The following is a 16,482-nucleotide window of genomic DNA, read 5'->3' as shown; positions in this document are numbered from 1 at the left end:
TGAGTACTTCTCAAAAAACTCCACCCTGCTTGGAACAGTCCATATTCTTAGACTCTACCTTAATAATTCTTAGGGCCTTGGTTAGGAGTTGAATTATTAAGTTTCCACCAGTGTGAATCTAACTGTAGGCTCATGCATAATAATATCATATACCATGTAAATCAGTGGTGGGTTGCTCCCGGTTCTGTCCGGTTCTATAGAACCGGTAGTAAAACCGGCGGGAGGCTCGCCCACCTGCCATGACATCATCATGGGTCATCGCTCCTACTGCGAACCAGTAGTAAAGGTAAGTAGAACCCACCCCTGATGTAAATAGATTGATACATGATTTACATACCATGTTTTATACACTATTTATATATACCATATAATATATTGATACATAATATAAAACTTCTGTAATGTTATAAATGTTCGTCCTCTAAAAGAGTGTGCAAATAGGGGTAAAAATAGATGTTTCTCACAACACATGTAACTGACATAAAACTCTCTTCCTGTTGATTTTTTCACATACTTTTGTGACATAGCACCACAGTGCTTGCAAAGAGGCAGGTTTAAAGATAGAAAGAATAGAGTTTTGTATTGAAATTGACTAGAAACAGCTAAAGAAATGAGTATGCTTCAAATCTGTGAAAGTGATGCTGCAGTTGCGGTCTTGGAGGGATTCGGATTTCCCAACCGTCATGGGCATTGGAGGAGAATGCTAAGACGTGTAATGTCAACCCATGCAGAAATAAGACTGGGGAAAGCTGCTATGAGGGTAATATATACACAAGCAACTCTACAATATTGAAATGCACATATAAATGGAATGCCATTCATTTGCCATTTGATTTCTGCCACCAATAGTGGTATGTAAAACGTACTCAGAGCAGGTTATAATGAAATGTTGCTGAACATCTGTTCTTACTTGGATCAAAATGAAATAAAGAGTGGCTTAGCTTTATTCTTCCTGTAACAGGGTATTATATACTTTTTCTTCCAGTTCTACTTCTTCTGGTTGGCTGGATGTTTATTATGATTAGCTCCTTGGATATTTTTATGAAAGAGGTTATAGATAATTTAAAACAAAGAAAATAAAAAAACAAGTGTTGCCAGCTACATCATGACTGTATCTATATGAATTGATATCATTATCATGATATGAGCCATCATAGGCAGGAGTTACACCTTAAAGGACAACTCCCTCTTAAGATATCAATGATGGGGTTGATACTGGAGTTAAAACATACAAAATCATTAAGAAAGGGAGATACATGGTATTTCCCATGTTCCTTGAACACAATTTTTGAACTTGAAAACTAGTGTAAAACATTTCACCATAGCAATTGAATCATTCTGTGTTTAAATTAATGTAGATTTCAAGATGCTCTATAATTATTGCTGCATGCTTAAACAGAATACATTAAAGAACGTAAAACAGTATCATACTGACCTTAATATTTCATATGTTTATGAAACTGATTCTACTTTTCCCAATTCTTTTACTCCAAAAAATCACAACAATGCAATTATTTTACATTTTGTCATATTAAGCATTCTTTGCTCCAAAATACATTTTACCATGATATAATGAGAAGCAGATATTGACATAACAGTGACTCAGTGCTACTACTTTGTCTTTTGTCAATGAGTGTTGTGGTCAGCCAGCAGCCTGCAGACCTGGCAGCTGAGTTGGACAGTGAGGAGGCTGGGGAGGACAATGGGCCAGTCCTGGAGTCAGGAGAAGTCCTGGACAAGGGCTCTGCGCCGGAGGCAGAGATGGGGCCAGGGCCATCTGGTAGTGATGCACTGACTATGGAGCCTCCAGAGGTGGACAGCAGAGAGGCAGAGGAACAGGAGGAGCCTGTTCCTAGTGCATGCATGAGAAGAGCTGCCAGAAGGCAAGAGTAGCTGAAAAAAAAGGACATCTTGGGAGTAAGGCCAGAAGATGATTGGGCATTTTCATAAGGCTTAAAAGAGCAGCAATGAGCCGTTGGGTTCTTTGTAGAAAAGCAACATTGATTCCCGTGCTTCTTGTCAGTGTCTCTTGAACTTTGTGGGGTTGTTGCCAAAGACATCAAAGGTTGGTGATAAGGCCTACGGACTGGTTATTTAGAATTTTGTTTTGGACTATGCTGAGAATGAATTAATTCTCAGCTCTTTTAATAAAATAAGTTTGTTGAGGACTGAATTGTGTTTGGTAATCACTACTCGGGCCTTGGTCACAACAGTGAGCGACTATGCCTTCAATTGCACTGAACCAAAAATCAAAGTTCAGCTTTGTTATAATGGAAAACCTCTCACAGTACCTCTTGACCAATTATTATACTACGGTTTAGTAAACCAATGGAGTTAGTTATTCACTGATATTAATAAAATTACAAAGGGCATGCAAATTGTGTCTTAACAGAAAAAAAAAATCTTTACGAATCTATGTTTGAAATTTTTCTTGAATTATTAGCTTGCATGCGGTCTTGGGAAAGAAAAATGTGAACTGACTCTTAGACCAGATGGGACTTTGCCTGATTCTGTAAAGCTCTTATTGCCTTACTTTTTAGGAGTTATTACAAGGGATTTATTTGGAGAAATAAAATCAGGCACATCAAGTATATTTATCAGCAACATGAATATTCCTGCACTATAGGACTCATATACTACTATGGTTTGTATTGCATAGGGTTATTACTATTTAATGACAAAGTGCTTTTAAGTCAGTAGAAAGCCGTGCATATCTCTTACTTTTTTAGCAACATCTCAAGAAACTATTTCATTGAATATAATACCTTAATTCCTTAGATAAATGGTTAAAGGCATGCAATATACTAGTGTTGTTTAGTTGACCACAGCAATATACATATTTTATGTATGTGGATTTACAGCACACATTTGGATCACAAGAATACTACCGGTACCTATGTGTTAGTGACATTGACAGGCTAAATAACTTACTCCCTGCTTCAATTCTTCTTCCTAAAGAAAAATGGGATGACCATGAATTAGATTATTCTAACTTTAGAGAAGAAGATAAAAGAGAAGTGAACTGCAGTGCAACAAAACATAAGTGCTATTGCCAGCAACAGTGTGAAACTATTGCAATTTTGGGAGGAGGTGGCAACATAAATATTAACAGAAGAGAATAATAAATATTATCAATGCCTTCATGCCCTGTCGGTACAGTTATTAAACAGCTTTTTTTTTTTTTGTCTTAAAGCCATATTACTTTATGGGAGAAAAGTTGGGAGTTGCATGCTTGGAGCATAACCTAAAGGTACTATCTTGGGGCAGTACCTTTTCCTCATCAACTTCAGTCTCCATTACTCCTCTTTAACTTTTCATCTCTTTAATCATTTCTTTCTTACTTAGCAGATTCCAAGGGAAGGGACAGATTTTTTCCTGCTAGTAGTTTGGGCTGACTCCTTGCAAATAGCTCTGAAGACTAGGTTGAACTCTTTTAGATGCACATTTCCATTCTTCAAATATCTGCTTGACTACTTTCGGAACCAGTCTTCCGGATTCAGTATTTATGCCCTAGTAGCATTTATGTTTTCAATTTTTTTCCTGAAAATTCAGTGCCCAAAGAAAATTTACTCCAAATTTTAACATTCAGAGACATAATGAATATAAGATGCAGGAAAACTGCCTAATAGCCATTTCACTGAATAATTGCTGTGATTCTATTCTAAGAGTACCAGGATCAAATCCTCCTCATCTTCACAGTTTATCTGTTGTAAATCAAGGAGGGCTTTTACCAGTTTAAGCCAGGTCTAAAATGTTATATTTTCAAGAATTCCAAATAATTACACATAGCTACCTCTCAGCTTATTTTCTTCTCAGGAGCATTAATACTTTTATATTAATCATTGTTCAGATTACTTGTGCTGAAGAGATTGACAAAAGACATATAAATTAGATTCTTAACAGCATTTACTATCTTCAAGGAGCAAGGAGGTAATTCTTTATTTGCAGAAAAAGACCACCAAATAAACTCAATTCAGGCTGTTTTATGGTAACAATCAAGCTGCAGGTCACAGAGTAGTAAGATAATGCAATTATATGATTTTTATTTAGAGAACAGAAGCAAATGATTGCTGTAGCAAGCGAGGAACATATCTGACCACAAACCTCTCTGCCTATCTATAGAATGGAATGATGATACCATAATAATAGTGTACTGCCTTCCTTTTTTATTGCAATTTTATAGACCTATTTTGCTTAATACAGTGCTGGAACATTTTACCTTGAGTAGTTTCATGAGGCCTTCTAACTGAACCATGAGTTCTCTTCGGCTTTCCTGAAGAGCTGACATTCTCTGTTCCAACTCGTCTTTCCTCTGTCTAAACAGCAGGCAGTGAAGATGAAAGCAGTGCATAAACATGGAGCAGAAAGTCTGCATTTGCATCTGAGGTATATGACAATCTGAATATAAGAACTGTACTTGAATTCCTATGTGGACGGGTCTTCCAAACTTAGACATGAACTGGCGGGAACAACAGCAATAATTCTCTATTCATAAACATGTCAGCATGTTTTACTTTTACCATTCCTCTGACAGTATAGAGTGCCTTAGGGGGTCTTCATTAATTTTATCTCCACAAAAATAACTCTGCAAAATGGATTTGATACAAAGCCATCCAGTGAGCAAGAACTGTGTCTCCTTAGGCTAAGTCTAACATTTTAATCGTAATATATAGTCTTGCACTGGCTCTATGTCCATTTTAAACTGGACATTAAACTATGCATATTTCTTTTGGCTCTTTGAACAGAACAACTAGTTTTATTCAATCTTGGTGATAAACTAAGGATAACTCTTATTTGTATTCAAAATGTTAACGAAAGTAGCTCTACAAAAGGATGTGTGCTTTCATTGGAATATTAAAATAATGAATATTCTCGCTTGTAAGTTTAAAAATGGTAATTATTTCTTACCCAAAATAAACGGTTTTACACGGAATTAAACAAAACAGGCAAGAGGTGTTATGCTAAATGTGACATATCTCTACCTCCCCATATTTCATTCGCATATTTACCTCAGGAGGCGAAGTTCTGCCAGGAGCGTAGGGTTTTGTGCTGCCTTTTCTGGTGTGGTCTGAGATGCCTGCTCATGTTCAAGCCGCAGCCTGTGAATCTCTTGTAAGATTTCTCTGGCATAGGAAGAGAGAAAATTAAAAAACAGTGATAAGTATGATTTTTTTTCCCATGAGAAAAGTTGTTTAACACAGAACATTGCAAATAATGTTAACTAATTTGAGATATTTATGGATAAACTTCTGGATCTTAGCAAGCAATTCATAGCAGAGAAGCTTTTAAACGTTTAAAGCTGCTTTTTTGACAACCAACCCTTTGCCCTCCATCTGGGAACTCTTCAAAAATTGCCACAGATGTAATTCAAAGAAGTTGCTGCCCGAGAAAAACACTGCAAAAATTGATCAGAACTAGGGCTGTCAATCACCAGCACACGCATTAGAACAGGGGTCCTCAAACTTGGCAGCTTTAAGACTTGTGGACTTCAACTCCCTGGCTGGAGAATTCTGGGAGTTGAAGTCCACAAGTCTTAAAGCTGCCAAGTTTGAAGACCTCTGCATTAGTCACTTCACAAGGCTGAAAGATTAACCATTATAAGATAAAAATGGCTGGCTTCATGCCTAATATGGCACTAGATCTCATGGTTTCTAAACTGGTGCCTTAACCACTATAGTAAACTGGTTTTATTGTAATATTAGCATATTATTTTTCCTTCAACACTGCTATTTTCTTTCTTTCTCTCACCTTATTAAATCATTTGTTTTCTGAAGAAAAGAGATGACAGATTTCTATCACAAAAATCTTAAATGTATATTTTAAAATACTAAGTGTAATAATGTTATGGCAAAGAAAACAAATAAACTCTTCTGTATGATGGTCACCTGTAATGTATCTGTGGGTTTCCTTATATGCAATGTTGTGAATTTTGCTTTGATATCAACTATATATGCAATATGTTTTGTCCACAGACATACATTTGGATTAATGTAGGTTTTGGGACTTTACCTGTTCTTATTTTCAAGTTCTGCAATAAGCTGTCGTTGTTGCTTATTTGCATCAATAGAGAATGAAATATCTGGAGTGCCTCTTTGTTGTGGTTGCTGTTGTGGCTGCTGTAAAACAGATTGAACATGTTACCACATATATATGTAAATAAATATTATTTAAAGGAAGAAAACGGTAGTATTTTTCCTTAGTATATCTAAGTATATTGTCCATAAGCATAAGTCCCTGGTTTCAAAATTTACTTTAGCTGAGATTTCACATTATATATTTGACAAATATGTAATTTCTCTCGTTTCACCTCTATGGTAACATAGATGATAATAACTTTGCTTGTAATTTATAGTGTAACTGTAACAACTGGCAAATTTTAATAGAAATCTTACCCATCTAGAGTAAGGGCGGAACTAGGATGCTTCCATAGACATTGTGAGCTAAATAAAACATATTTGTATTTAATAGCAATAGCATTTAAATTTATATATCACTTCACAGTGCTTTACAGTTCTCTCTACATGGTCTACAGAGTCAGCATATTGCCCCCAACAATCTGGGTCCTCAGTTTACCAACCTCGGAAGGATGGAAGGCTGAGTCAACCTAGAGCCTGGTGAGATTCGAACTGCCAAATTGCAGGCAGTCGGCAGGCAGCAGAAGTTGCTTGCAGTACTGCACTTTAACCACTGTGCCACCGCGGCTCTTTAAGTCTGTGTGAAGGAGCCTTTTGTTTTATAAAGCAGTGAAATGGTGGACAGATAGTAAAATTAAAACACAACAGACAATACTCTGCTTTAAGCTGTAATGCTATACCCACTGTAAGTGGATATAATAGGCACATACAACCAAACAAACGTCTAGAGGTCCCTAAATTGTAACCTACAGTTTTCTTTCACTAGTAAGAAAGCCAGGAGGGTCTGCTGACTAAATTCTTGGCCAGATACAACTGCTTCCTCTTGAGAGTAAATAGTCAAGAAGGAGAGTGCTAGAGTGGCTGGAAGTGATATGGAAAAAAGAAAGTGTCAGCATCAAATATAAGTTAAAGCAACCTCTGCTGACTTGGTTGGGGTAGGGCAAGTAAATGGAGATTCTTATAATTTTATTAAACTCAAAGGAATATACTTTTGAGGAGAAATCTATATGATTGTAGGTAATGATGAATCTATATGATAGGTAATTCAGAAAATTAAGAATTAAAAAGCAAGAGGAAAACTCAACCTATGGCAAAGAGGTCAAGTAGACTTCATTAAGTTACGTTCAGTTAAAATTTGTTTTTCTTTCTGGCCAGTGCAATCCAATTGCTAAGTAATTAAAAATTATTTTCTATGATACTGCCAATTGCTAGTTGCACAATTAACACTTTACTGAGAGATAATTATACCTAGTATGTAATATTTCTTCTACTGCTGAAGGAGGGTGGGGGGTGGGGGGAAAGAGCAACAGCAATTACCAGAAGCAGTTTTCTAGGCTTTTTCCCCTCAAAGAACAACAATTTGGTGAAACCAAATCTCTCATAGATGGGGTACAAAATTGCTGCAGCTGCCTTAGGAGTACCTTATATTATAATCTATTCAGTCATCTGTGTCTTCTTTTGATTTTCTAGGCTTGAAGTTAAATCTTAAGGAACAGCCTCTTAAGGGAACTCCTTATATAATGCTTCTAATAAGAAAGCACAGGCAAATGAGGTACATACACAATGATGCAGGTATGCATGGTGGACACCCACACACATATTCCACTACCCTAAAAAGATTCAAAAATATCACAAAAAGTGAAGGAAATTAATTAAATCTGAGGGAATGACCAGAAGACTCTTTGAGGAATTAAAATAAGTTCATAGTGGAAAACAAGTTTCACTATAGTATTAGGCAATCATCCATTGCCTAATGTCATCGAATGAGTTGCTGTATAATCAATAACTTGCTTGTGGCAAGAATTTATTCTGCACATTGCATGGGTGACTACATATTGTTCTTTGTTTACCTGAGGTATAATATATATTATATTGATTCAAGGCTTTCCAAACCAACTCCAAACTTAACAATAAAGTATAGATCATTTTTTTGAGGCACAGAATAGCTAAGGCAGCTTCAATATGTGTCAGAGAAATTTCAAAGCACACAGGAGTGAAAGAAGAAGAAAGCCTACCTGCTCAATGAAGGCCCTTTTACCCCAAAGCTACATTGCTGGGTGAGCTTCTCCCTTTGTTGTCCCTGCAATATCAAATCTCCAAAGCTCTTAGTTTATACTTAGATATTGCATCTGCATCAGTGGGCACCTCCCAAAGCTACCATTTGTTTTTTTCTTTAAGACAAGAAGTCTATTTTCTAATACTACAAAGAAATTAAGTGAATGAAGCTTGGTGCTCTCTTAAAGCCTTGAAAGAAAAAAAGAAGCAAAGACAAATAATCTCAAAAGCCCAGCCTTAGCAACACCAAAGACTGTGTGCAAAGCAAGAAGTGAGATTTTTTTTTAATCTCACAGAAGACTTTTAATAGGACAATTTGTTTTGTTCTTTAGAATTTGCTAGCTCTTATTAATTTTGTTATTGGTTCTAATAATTGTCATTTGTTTATTTTACATATAAATTCAGACTCTGTTTTTAAGAGCAAAAATACAATTTGAAAAGCAATGCTAAAATAACAAAACACTGAATAATGAAATAGCATAACTTAAAAGCATAAAAATTTACAGCTATAAGACACTGAAGGGCCTAAATATTTTCCAAAAGCAGAAACTAAGAATGTGAAGCAGTGGTGAAATCTAAAATTTGTTAGTACTGGTTCTGTGGGCGTGGCTTGGTGGGGGGGGGGTAATGTGACTGGGTGGGGGTGACCATTTATTTTTTTTTACTTTTAAAACCATTTTTTCTACAACCTCTTCGGCGAAGAGTTTGTAAATGCTTCTGACAATCAGGCAACTCAGCTTGGATCGTCAGAGGCATTTAAAAGAAAAAATGCCTCTGATGATCAGGCAACTCAGCTTGGATCGTCAGAGGCATTTAAAAGAAAAAAACCTTTTTTTTCTTTTAAATGCCTCTGACGATCGAAGCTCAGAGGCATTTTTTCTTTTAAAAGCCTCTGATGATCCAAGCTGAGTTGCCTGATCGTCAGAAGCATTTAAAAAAAAAAAGGCTCTGCCGATCAGGCAACTCAGCTGGGATCGTCAGAGCCTTTTGAAAGCATTTTTCTACAACCTTTGAAGAGGTTGTAGAAAACAGTAGAGACCTTCAAATTTCTAGGTCCTACCATATCGCAAGATCTAAAATGGACAGCTAACATCAAAAACGTCATCAAAAAAGCACAACAAAGAATGTTCTTTCTGTGCCAACTCAAAAAGCTCAAACTGCCCAAGGAGCTGCTGATACAGTTCTACAGAGGAATTATTGAATCTGTCATCTGCACCTCTATAACTGTTTGGTTTGGTTCTGCAACCCAACAAGTCAGACACAGACTTCAGAGGATAATTAGAACTGCAGAAAAAACAATTGCTACCAACCTGCCTTCCATTGAGGACCTGTATATTGCATGAGTCAAAAAGAGGGCTGTGAAAATATTTACAGACCCCTCACATCCTGGATATAAACTGTTTCAACTCCTATCCTCAAAATGACGCTCTAGAGCACTGCACACCAGAACAACTAGACACAAAAACAGTTTTTCCCCGAACGCCATCACTCTGCTAAACAAGTAATTCCCTCAACACTGTCAAACTATTTACTAAGTCTGCACTACTATTAATCTTCTCATCGTTCCTAATGGTAGGGCTGGTGCTTGTACCAATTTTTGTTTAACTAGATTTAGGTTCCATTAGATGCAAACAAGCACATCCAAGAGAAAAGCCAATTTTAGAGTAAGATGTGCCAGACTGCAATTACAAGGATTGTCTTGGCAAAGGTTTTCATTTCAATATGTATTTTTTTAAATAAAATATCTTTCCCCCTAATTAAAATTACTTACTGATGAAGTAGTCTCTGCTGCCAGTCTTGCTGCATACCGGGCGATCAGTCTATGTTCTTCATCTAGACGGTTTGGGCTTTCAAGTAAACTGTTATAGGAGAAGGGCAAGGAACAATGAAAAAACATTAATATAAATGTTAAGAGGAAAATGCTCCTTAATTTATACAGAGAAATGATATCTGTGATGATGATGGTAGAGGAGACATGATAGAAATTAATAAAATCATGGAAAAGAGGGAGAAAATGGACATATAATGTTCTTCTATAACCCTGTATCCCTAGATCAAGTGAAATAGTTTGATAGCAATTAAAAGAAAATTAAGTAATGTGAGGAATTTCCAGCTGATGAAGTGGGTACAAATTACTGACTTTAACGACTTTACAAAGTGACTGAAGTTTAGTGACTTCACAATTTCATAGTGATTAAATTAACCAAAGGCTACAATCATGCCATCAAAAAGTACCTGCCATAATCAGAAACAGCATGCCTATAAAAAAGGAGCTTTTTTTTTTTTGTCAACCCTGGTAGGGGTTTGTCAAAAGTTTTTGATTGATCACTGCTGGAAATAGTTTGCTGGAACAAAGGATGTCTACAGGGTATGGTTTAAACATGTCAAGATTGTGGCTACAATGGTGTGATTGAAGATCCACCTATTTTTCTGTGCAAATCATCTCTCTCCCCCATCCCCCTCCCCCCCAGACATAGAGATTCAACTGCGCTATCATGGCCAATGGCCATCATCTTGATTTTTTGTTTATATTCCTAGATGACTCAACCATATCTACTCCAAATGTATTAGGATTTCCCTATTTCTTATTGTTAATTACATTTTTGACATTATTTTACATTTGTGTTGGTTGAAGCAGCATAAAAGCACTTGACATAAATAAATGAACAAACAAATAAATAAATAATACACGTATCATCATACCATCCAACATACACAGGAGGAATCTATTTTGAAAGGCAGTGGTAACTTAGCACTTTTGCCATCATTCCTAAATTTAAAATCATTCTGTCACTTCTATTTCTCAAAGCAAATATTTTCCCCTCTCCTAGCAAAATTTAAAAGTCAAAGCATCTTCTTTTTTCGTAAAGTAAAAGCATAACAATGATAATTTGGATTTAAAGAAACTAAAAAATTCATTTTTTTCACCCTTTTTAGTTTTTTTCATTCTAGTATGCCACTATTGTAAGGTAATAATACTGGTAATTTTTTTGTAACAATGAGAAATAACTACATTTTAGCTATTTCACATTACTTTCAGGATAATGAGTCTATACCTGTAATGAAGCTTCCATAATATACTAGACAACTTGTGACCCGCTGGGTCATCCTTTTAGATATATTTCCTCATCTAAACAAAGAATGGAAGTCCAAACCTCTGCCACAGTCTGGCCATCAGCCGCAATCATATGATTCCCATTGACTTTTCCCTTGTAAGCTTCCCAGGTTTCCTCATTGAGTTGTGGGAAAGTGTCAGGGAATGTTGCAAATAAGGATTATGAGACCATAGTAACATATTCAACCTGAACATTTCTGCTCTAAACTTAAGATTAGACAAAGGTATGCAAATAACATTTTCTTAAGCTTTTAAGTAGCAGGTGAAGTAACACTGAAAATTCTGAATGGAGAATGCAGATGTAGGCTATGGGGGGATACATTTTGTTCTTTAATAAGACATTATTTATCACTCTCCCCCAAAATGTATCTGCCTAAATTGTGTGGGCATGCATACAGATAATTAACAGATAGATAAAAGAACACAAATAAGGGTTGTAATAATGCATTAAGCTGAAAGGGGTGGTGGTGCAATTATTCAGTGAGGTAGTAATTGTACTACATTTCAACCTAATCGGGAAGAAGAATTTACTGCCAGATATTTCAAGGCAAAACAAAAAACAAAAAACAAAAAAACCCACTAGCAGACCAAAGATTATTCACATAATTCTTAAAGCTAAAAGACTGCTTGATGGAATAAAACAGCAGGAAAAGCTAAATACTGCAACTCCAAATAAAATCAGTCCATTCCTTTAGTGCTGTGACACCTGAACATGCGAATTTATCTTGCTTACACACAATAAGAAAGACAGGGTTACAAATGAGTTATTTCTCAACTGATACAATGGTGAGATTACAGAATGGGACTAATTTGCTCTAAATCAGTTCAGATGATTTAGGTCTATTAATGTGCCATGATAAATTATATCCACACTTCAATAAATACAAGGCACTGTGCTCTGAGGGGCAGTGTAAAAACAACAGCTAAAAGCAAGCTGAAGCAAACTATTTTATTTCTGAAATCATCAAATCCCCAAATGACTGCTTGGCTATGTATATTAATAGATTAAGATGAGCAAAGGAGCTCCACACTATGAATATCTTCAGATTCTGAATTCTTCATACAGTAACTGCTGGTAAATAACACATAACAGCAGGCCAGTGTTTCTCCTGGCATCTTAGATGATCCTAATACCTTAATGCTTCTCAATCCATTAAAAAAAAAAGGGGGGGGGACATAATATACAAAATTCTGAACTTCTTGTGCTGTTTTATTTTTATGAATACGTATTTCTTATAATTTTTTTCACCCAACAGCATTTCTTTAAGGAAGTAAGTGCATTGATTCTAATACTTTAATGCTTCTCAGTCCATTCAAAAAAGGACCTCACAATATACAAAATCCTGAACTTCTTGTGCTGTTTATTTCTAAGAATATGTATTTCTAATTTTTTCATCCAATAGCATTTCTTTAAGGAAGTCGGTGCATTCTGAGTTTACATATTAGACCACAATATGGCTTAGAAAAGATAAATAGACGGATGGATATAGAGATATATAGATTAGATATAGAAATAGATGATACAGATATAGATACAGATATAAACAAATGTGTCTGCCTATTTCACTGTTTGCTGGGCTCCAATCATAGTAGACTCCTAATGGTGTACATGTTCTATACAGCAATCCAATTAAAAATAATAAATAAAAATGTTAGCCCAAAGATCTCGGGGATCACATGCAGCTACTTCTTATGCAGGCAGGAACAAGATAACAATATGTCCCAAAGGCCTGCCAAAAACAGGTGTTTTTGAAAACTCAGAAACGCAAGAGCCAATCTAATATCTGGATGAATGGTGTTGCAGAAATAGGAGCATCAATTGAAGAAGTCTTGTGTCATGGGTTCTACAGATGACACTCCCTGAAAAAGGGCCTGCGATAAAATGCTTTCTTCCTGATCTTAATAGATAATCAGAAATCATTGAGGATACACGGCTCCAAAGATACACATAGTGCTATGAAAGCGACATCACCAGGACCTTAAATTGCACCAGGAAGCAAATTGGTAAACAGTGCAATTCTCAGTTACACTGTGAACTGATTAATAGTAATCTGTCTGAGCCACTTTTTCTGGACCAGCTGAAGTTGTTCAAGTCATCTTTAAAGGCAGTCCAATGTAAAAGCATTGCAGTAATCAAACAACAGGTGACCAAAGCATAAGTAAAAATGAGTTGGGACAACTTCTCGAGGAAAGATTATACTTGATGCATAGGACAGCACTGTGGGAAAAATCTCCTTTCACAGCTGCTACTTGCTCCTCATCAAGCAATAGCTATGAGAATAGAAGGACTTTATTTTATGGGCCAATTCTGACTGGCAAAACATGATCCTATTCAGAATTAAAGATCAAATTTATCTGAAATCACAATGTTTCTATACCACGTGTCGGGATTAGACTTAATCATGTTTGTCTCTATCTAGAGCCTGGGGCACTCCTATTCAGTTGGTAGCTGAGATGTAAAGGTGAGTATCTTCAGCATATGAATGATTCCTGACTTCAAACTAATGGATTATCCCTCACCTCCCTGCAGCTTCATGTACATACAGTACCAATAGAGAGAAAATTAAGACTTTTCTCCACCTTCCTGAAATTTTTGGAAAGAAGAGAACCATCAAAGGACAGTGCCTTCTACCCCCAACCTTGGCACACAGTTCTATATGTGCAACATGAAGGCTTCAGAGAAATTAAACAATAGCAAGGCAATCATCCTTCCCCTATATCAGACTTGCCAGAAATCCTCCATAGGAGCAATTGTTATGGACTTGTTTCCATATTATGCAGGGCAGAATGCAGATATAAAAGTGTGCAGATAATTCATCTCTTCCAGAGCTCTGGAGAGATTCATATGCTTTCAATAACCTTTTGTTATTTTATTATAAAATGAAAATTACAGCTAAATATCCAAACGTTTTATCATGTTTTCTGTGATTTACAGTCATGCATGAAAAACACGCTTACCTGAAAATCTAATCTTCATATAATGACCATACAGGATATTGCCCTTCCAAAGATTGCAGCTCTCTGAGAGAGGTGACCAATCTAATGTCCTGGGCAAGAGTGGATGGCTGACTCCTGGGAATATAGCTTGCAGGAATGTTGCAAATGTTGCTGCTCATATGCAAAGAATATAGATTTGAAGGCATACTGATGTTCAGCTATCTTATAGCAAAGTGAGACTATTCACTTGGACTGATGCTAGGGAAGAATGTTTTACATATTTTATATTTTATATGTCCTTGAAAGACCAGGAATAATTACTGGTCCAGGCAAAATGGTGCCAAATGATCTCATTATGTTCCTGGTGGTCTGTAGTGCAAACAGACTTTTTGCCCATGGGTGATTTGATGATGGCCATACCTAACTGATACATTTTTCACTATGGCTGTTCTGTATGGCTGAGTTGTTGAGGGTAGGATATTGTTTCTTCCAAGCAGGATGAAGTTGGAGTGACCAAACCCCAATCTATAAAGTACAGTACAAAACAGGGTAGGAGCTGGACTTTGTATCACCTTGTTTTTGTGTAAAACACTGAGCTTGTCAACCAGAAGGAAGGCAACTTGATTTACCAAAGTTAAAAAAAAAAGCACCCAGTTTATGCCTATCTGAAGGAGATACTTTGCTCTAGCAATACTGGTATGTTTGAAAAAGAATCCTTAGGGATGTAAAACCAAAAGTCAGATGAGATGAGAAGATAAAGATCCTTGCACAGTTCTAAAGTATTTTAAAGACGAGATGAGAATAGATTAAGCAAGCTAAAAAAACACTCTTCAAAAAGGACAAATTGTTTTTTTTTTTATAAAACAATTTGATGATCGGTTCAAGGACAAATGTGCTGATGTTGTGACAACTGAAAAACAGAAAAGCTGGGATTATGTCTACTTGCACAGTATGTGAAGGGACAGGGATCCTACCAATGAATTCTATAAACTCTAGATGAGTCTCAGTGTGGCTGTATGCAAACACATAGATCAACAGTATGAATCACAGAGACCATGATGAAGTACCACTTTGACTGATGTCGATTTTATTCACTTTTAATAACTGAACGCTCCCCTACCCACTTTTCTCAAGAGGAAATCTAATACAATCTAATTTAAATGATTTTAGAGTTGAAAGAAATAGGCAGAAATCTTGGCTATTATTAGATGCCTGATCAACAATTGCATCTATTTCACAAGCTTAAAGTGAAACATAAAATAACAAAAAGAGTGGAAAATAATCTCTTGCACATTAAAAACATAATTTAAACAATTATCAGTAACTTTACTGTTAACAGTTTGATCCCCAAATTCTCCAAGTACACCTGTTTGTTGAATCTGTATTTAACACAGCTTTTTCAGTAAAGGTTATATATTTTTTGCTTAGAAGTCACTCCCATGTAAAAAAAGAGTATGCTGTGCAGTATTTGTAGATCAGGAGTTTGAAAATTTTTTTGACCTGATAGTTATAGTTCCCCATGAATCGATACATTCTAGAAAGAAAGTAGGATCAGGGTAAAGTACAGGGTAAAGTACTAGGGCTAAATAAAAACTTGAATGTATATTAAATTTGTAAAATACAGTTAATACTATTAAATATTCAAAAATAATTATAATTAGTTCTTATTTAATAATTTACTCTTTGTAAATTTAAAATCTTAATTTTTTAAAAAATTAAAAGTTATAATTTGGCAGCAAATATTGTAGGGGTTGGGAGCTACAACCAAGTATTTTTTGTGTACTCAGAGCATATAAAATATTCCTAAACTGTCTCGCATAGGCTCTTTGTACCCCAATTAGTATGTTACTAAGATAAATGAGTCCCATTTAATATAATATTTATAAATACATGAATGATTGCATCATAAACACTAATGCAAATCAATATTCATGGCAATAATTCTAATCAAGGCAACTATTTATGAAATTTAGCATGCTGTGGTAATAAAAGGGAATGAGAAGACCAGTTCAATCAAGTCAGATCTGCTCCATTGTTGAGGAATCTCCATTGGATGATCAGGCTTGTGTCCCTCTTCTCTAGAGACCCCACCAAGGCACCCAGCCTGCACTAACCGTGAGGGGTTGTTCTGGAGCATGTTGACATACAACCCAATGAGTACATGTTCATCAGCCAGCCTGTCTGCAACATCGAGGCTATACTGTAACCTGAAATAGGGTTGAGGGGAGGAGGGTATAGTCC

General features: G+C 36.0%; 1 protein-coding gene across 18 annotated transcripts in view; it reads right to left on the bottom strand.

Annotated features, from left to right (window-relative positions):
- Positions 1-16,482, bottom strand: part of DTNA (dystrobrevin alpha) — a 129,285-nt gene that overhangs the window by 14,290 nt on the left and 98,513 nt on the right. For 6 of the 18 annotated variants that reach the window (XM_087890539.1, XM_087890538.1, XM_087890534.1 and 3 more), the window contains 5 exons: positions 16,356-16,448; positions 9,961-10,048; positions 6,010-6,116; positions 5,010-5,123; positions 4,220-4,316 (listed from right to left, as the gene is read on the bottom strand). In XM_087890539.1, coding sequence (XP_087746665.1) covers positions 4,220-4,316; positions 5,010-5,123; positions 6,010-6,116; positions 9,961-10,048; positions 16,356-16,448 — 499 coding nt within the window. Of the gene's footprint in view, positions 1-2,931; positions 2,953-4,219; positions 4,317-5,009; positions 5,124-6,009; positions 6,117-9,960; positions 10,049-16,355; positions 16,449-16,482 lie in introns of all 18 variants that reach the window. The other 12 variants (XM_034429718.3, XM_034429714.3, XM_034429715.3 and 9 more) reach the window with 3 other exon arrangements.

This window comes from Pantherophis guttatus, chromosome 3, assembly GCF_059756535.1.
Source record: "Pantherophis guttatus breed Tessera chromosome 3, ASM5975653v1, whole genome shotgun sequence".
Taxonomy (NCBI): domain Eukaryota; kingdom Metazoa; phylum Chordata; class Lepidosauria; order Squamata; family Colubridae; genus Pantherophis; species Pantherophis guttatus.
The sequence above is the reverse complement of the archived record's forward strand: the minus strand, read 5'-3'. Positions and strand labels throughout refer to the sequence as shown.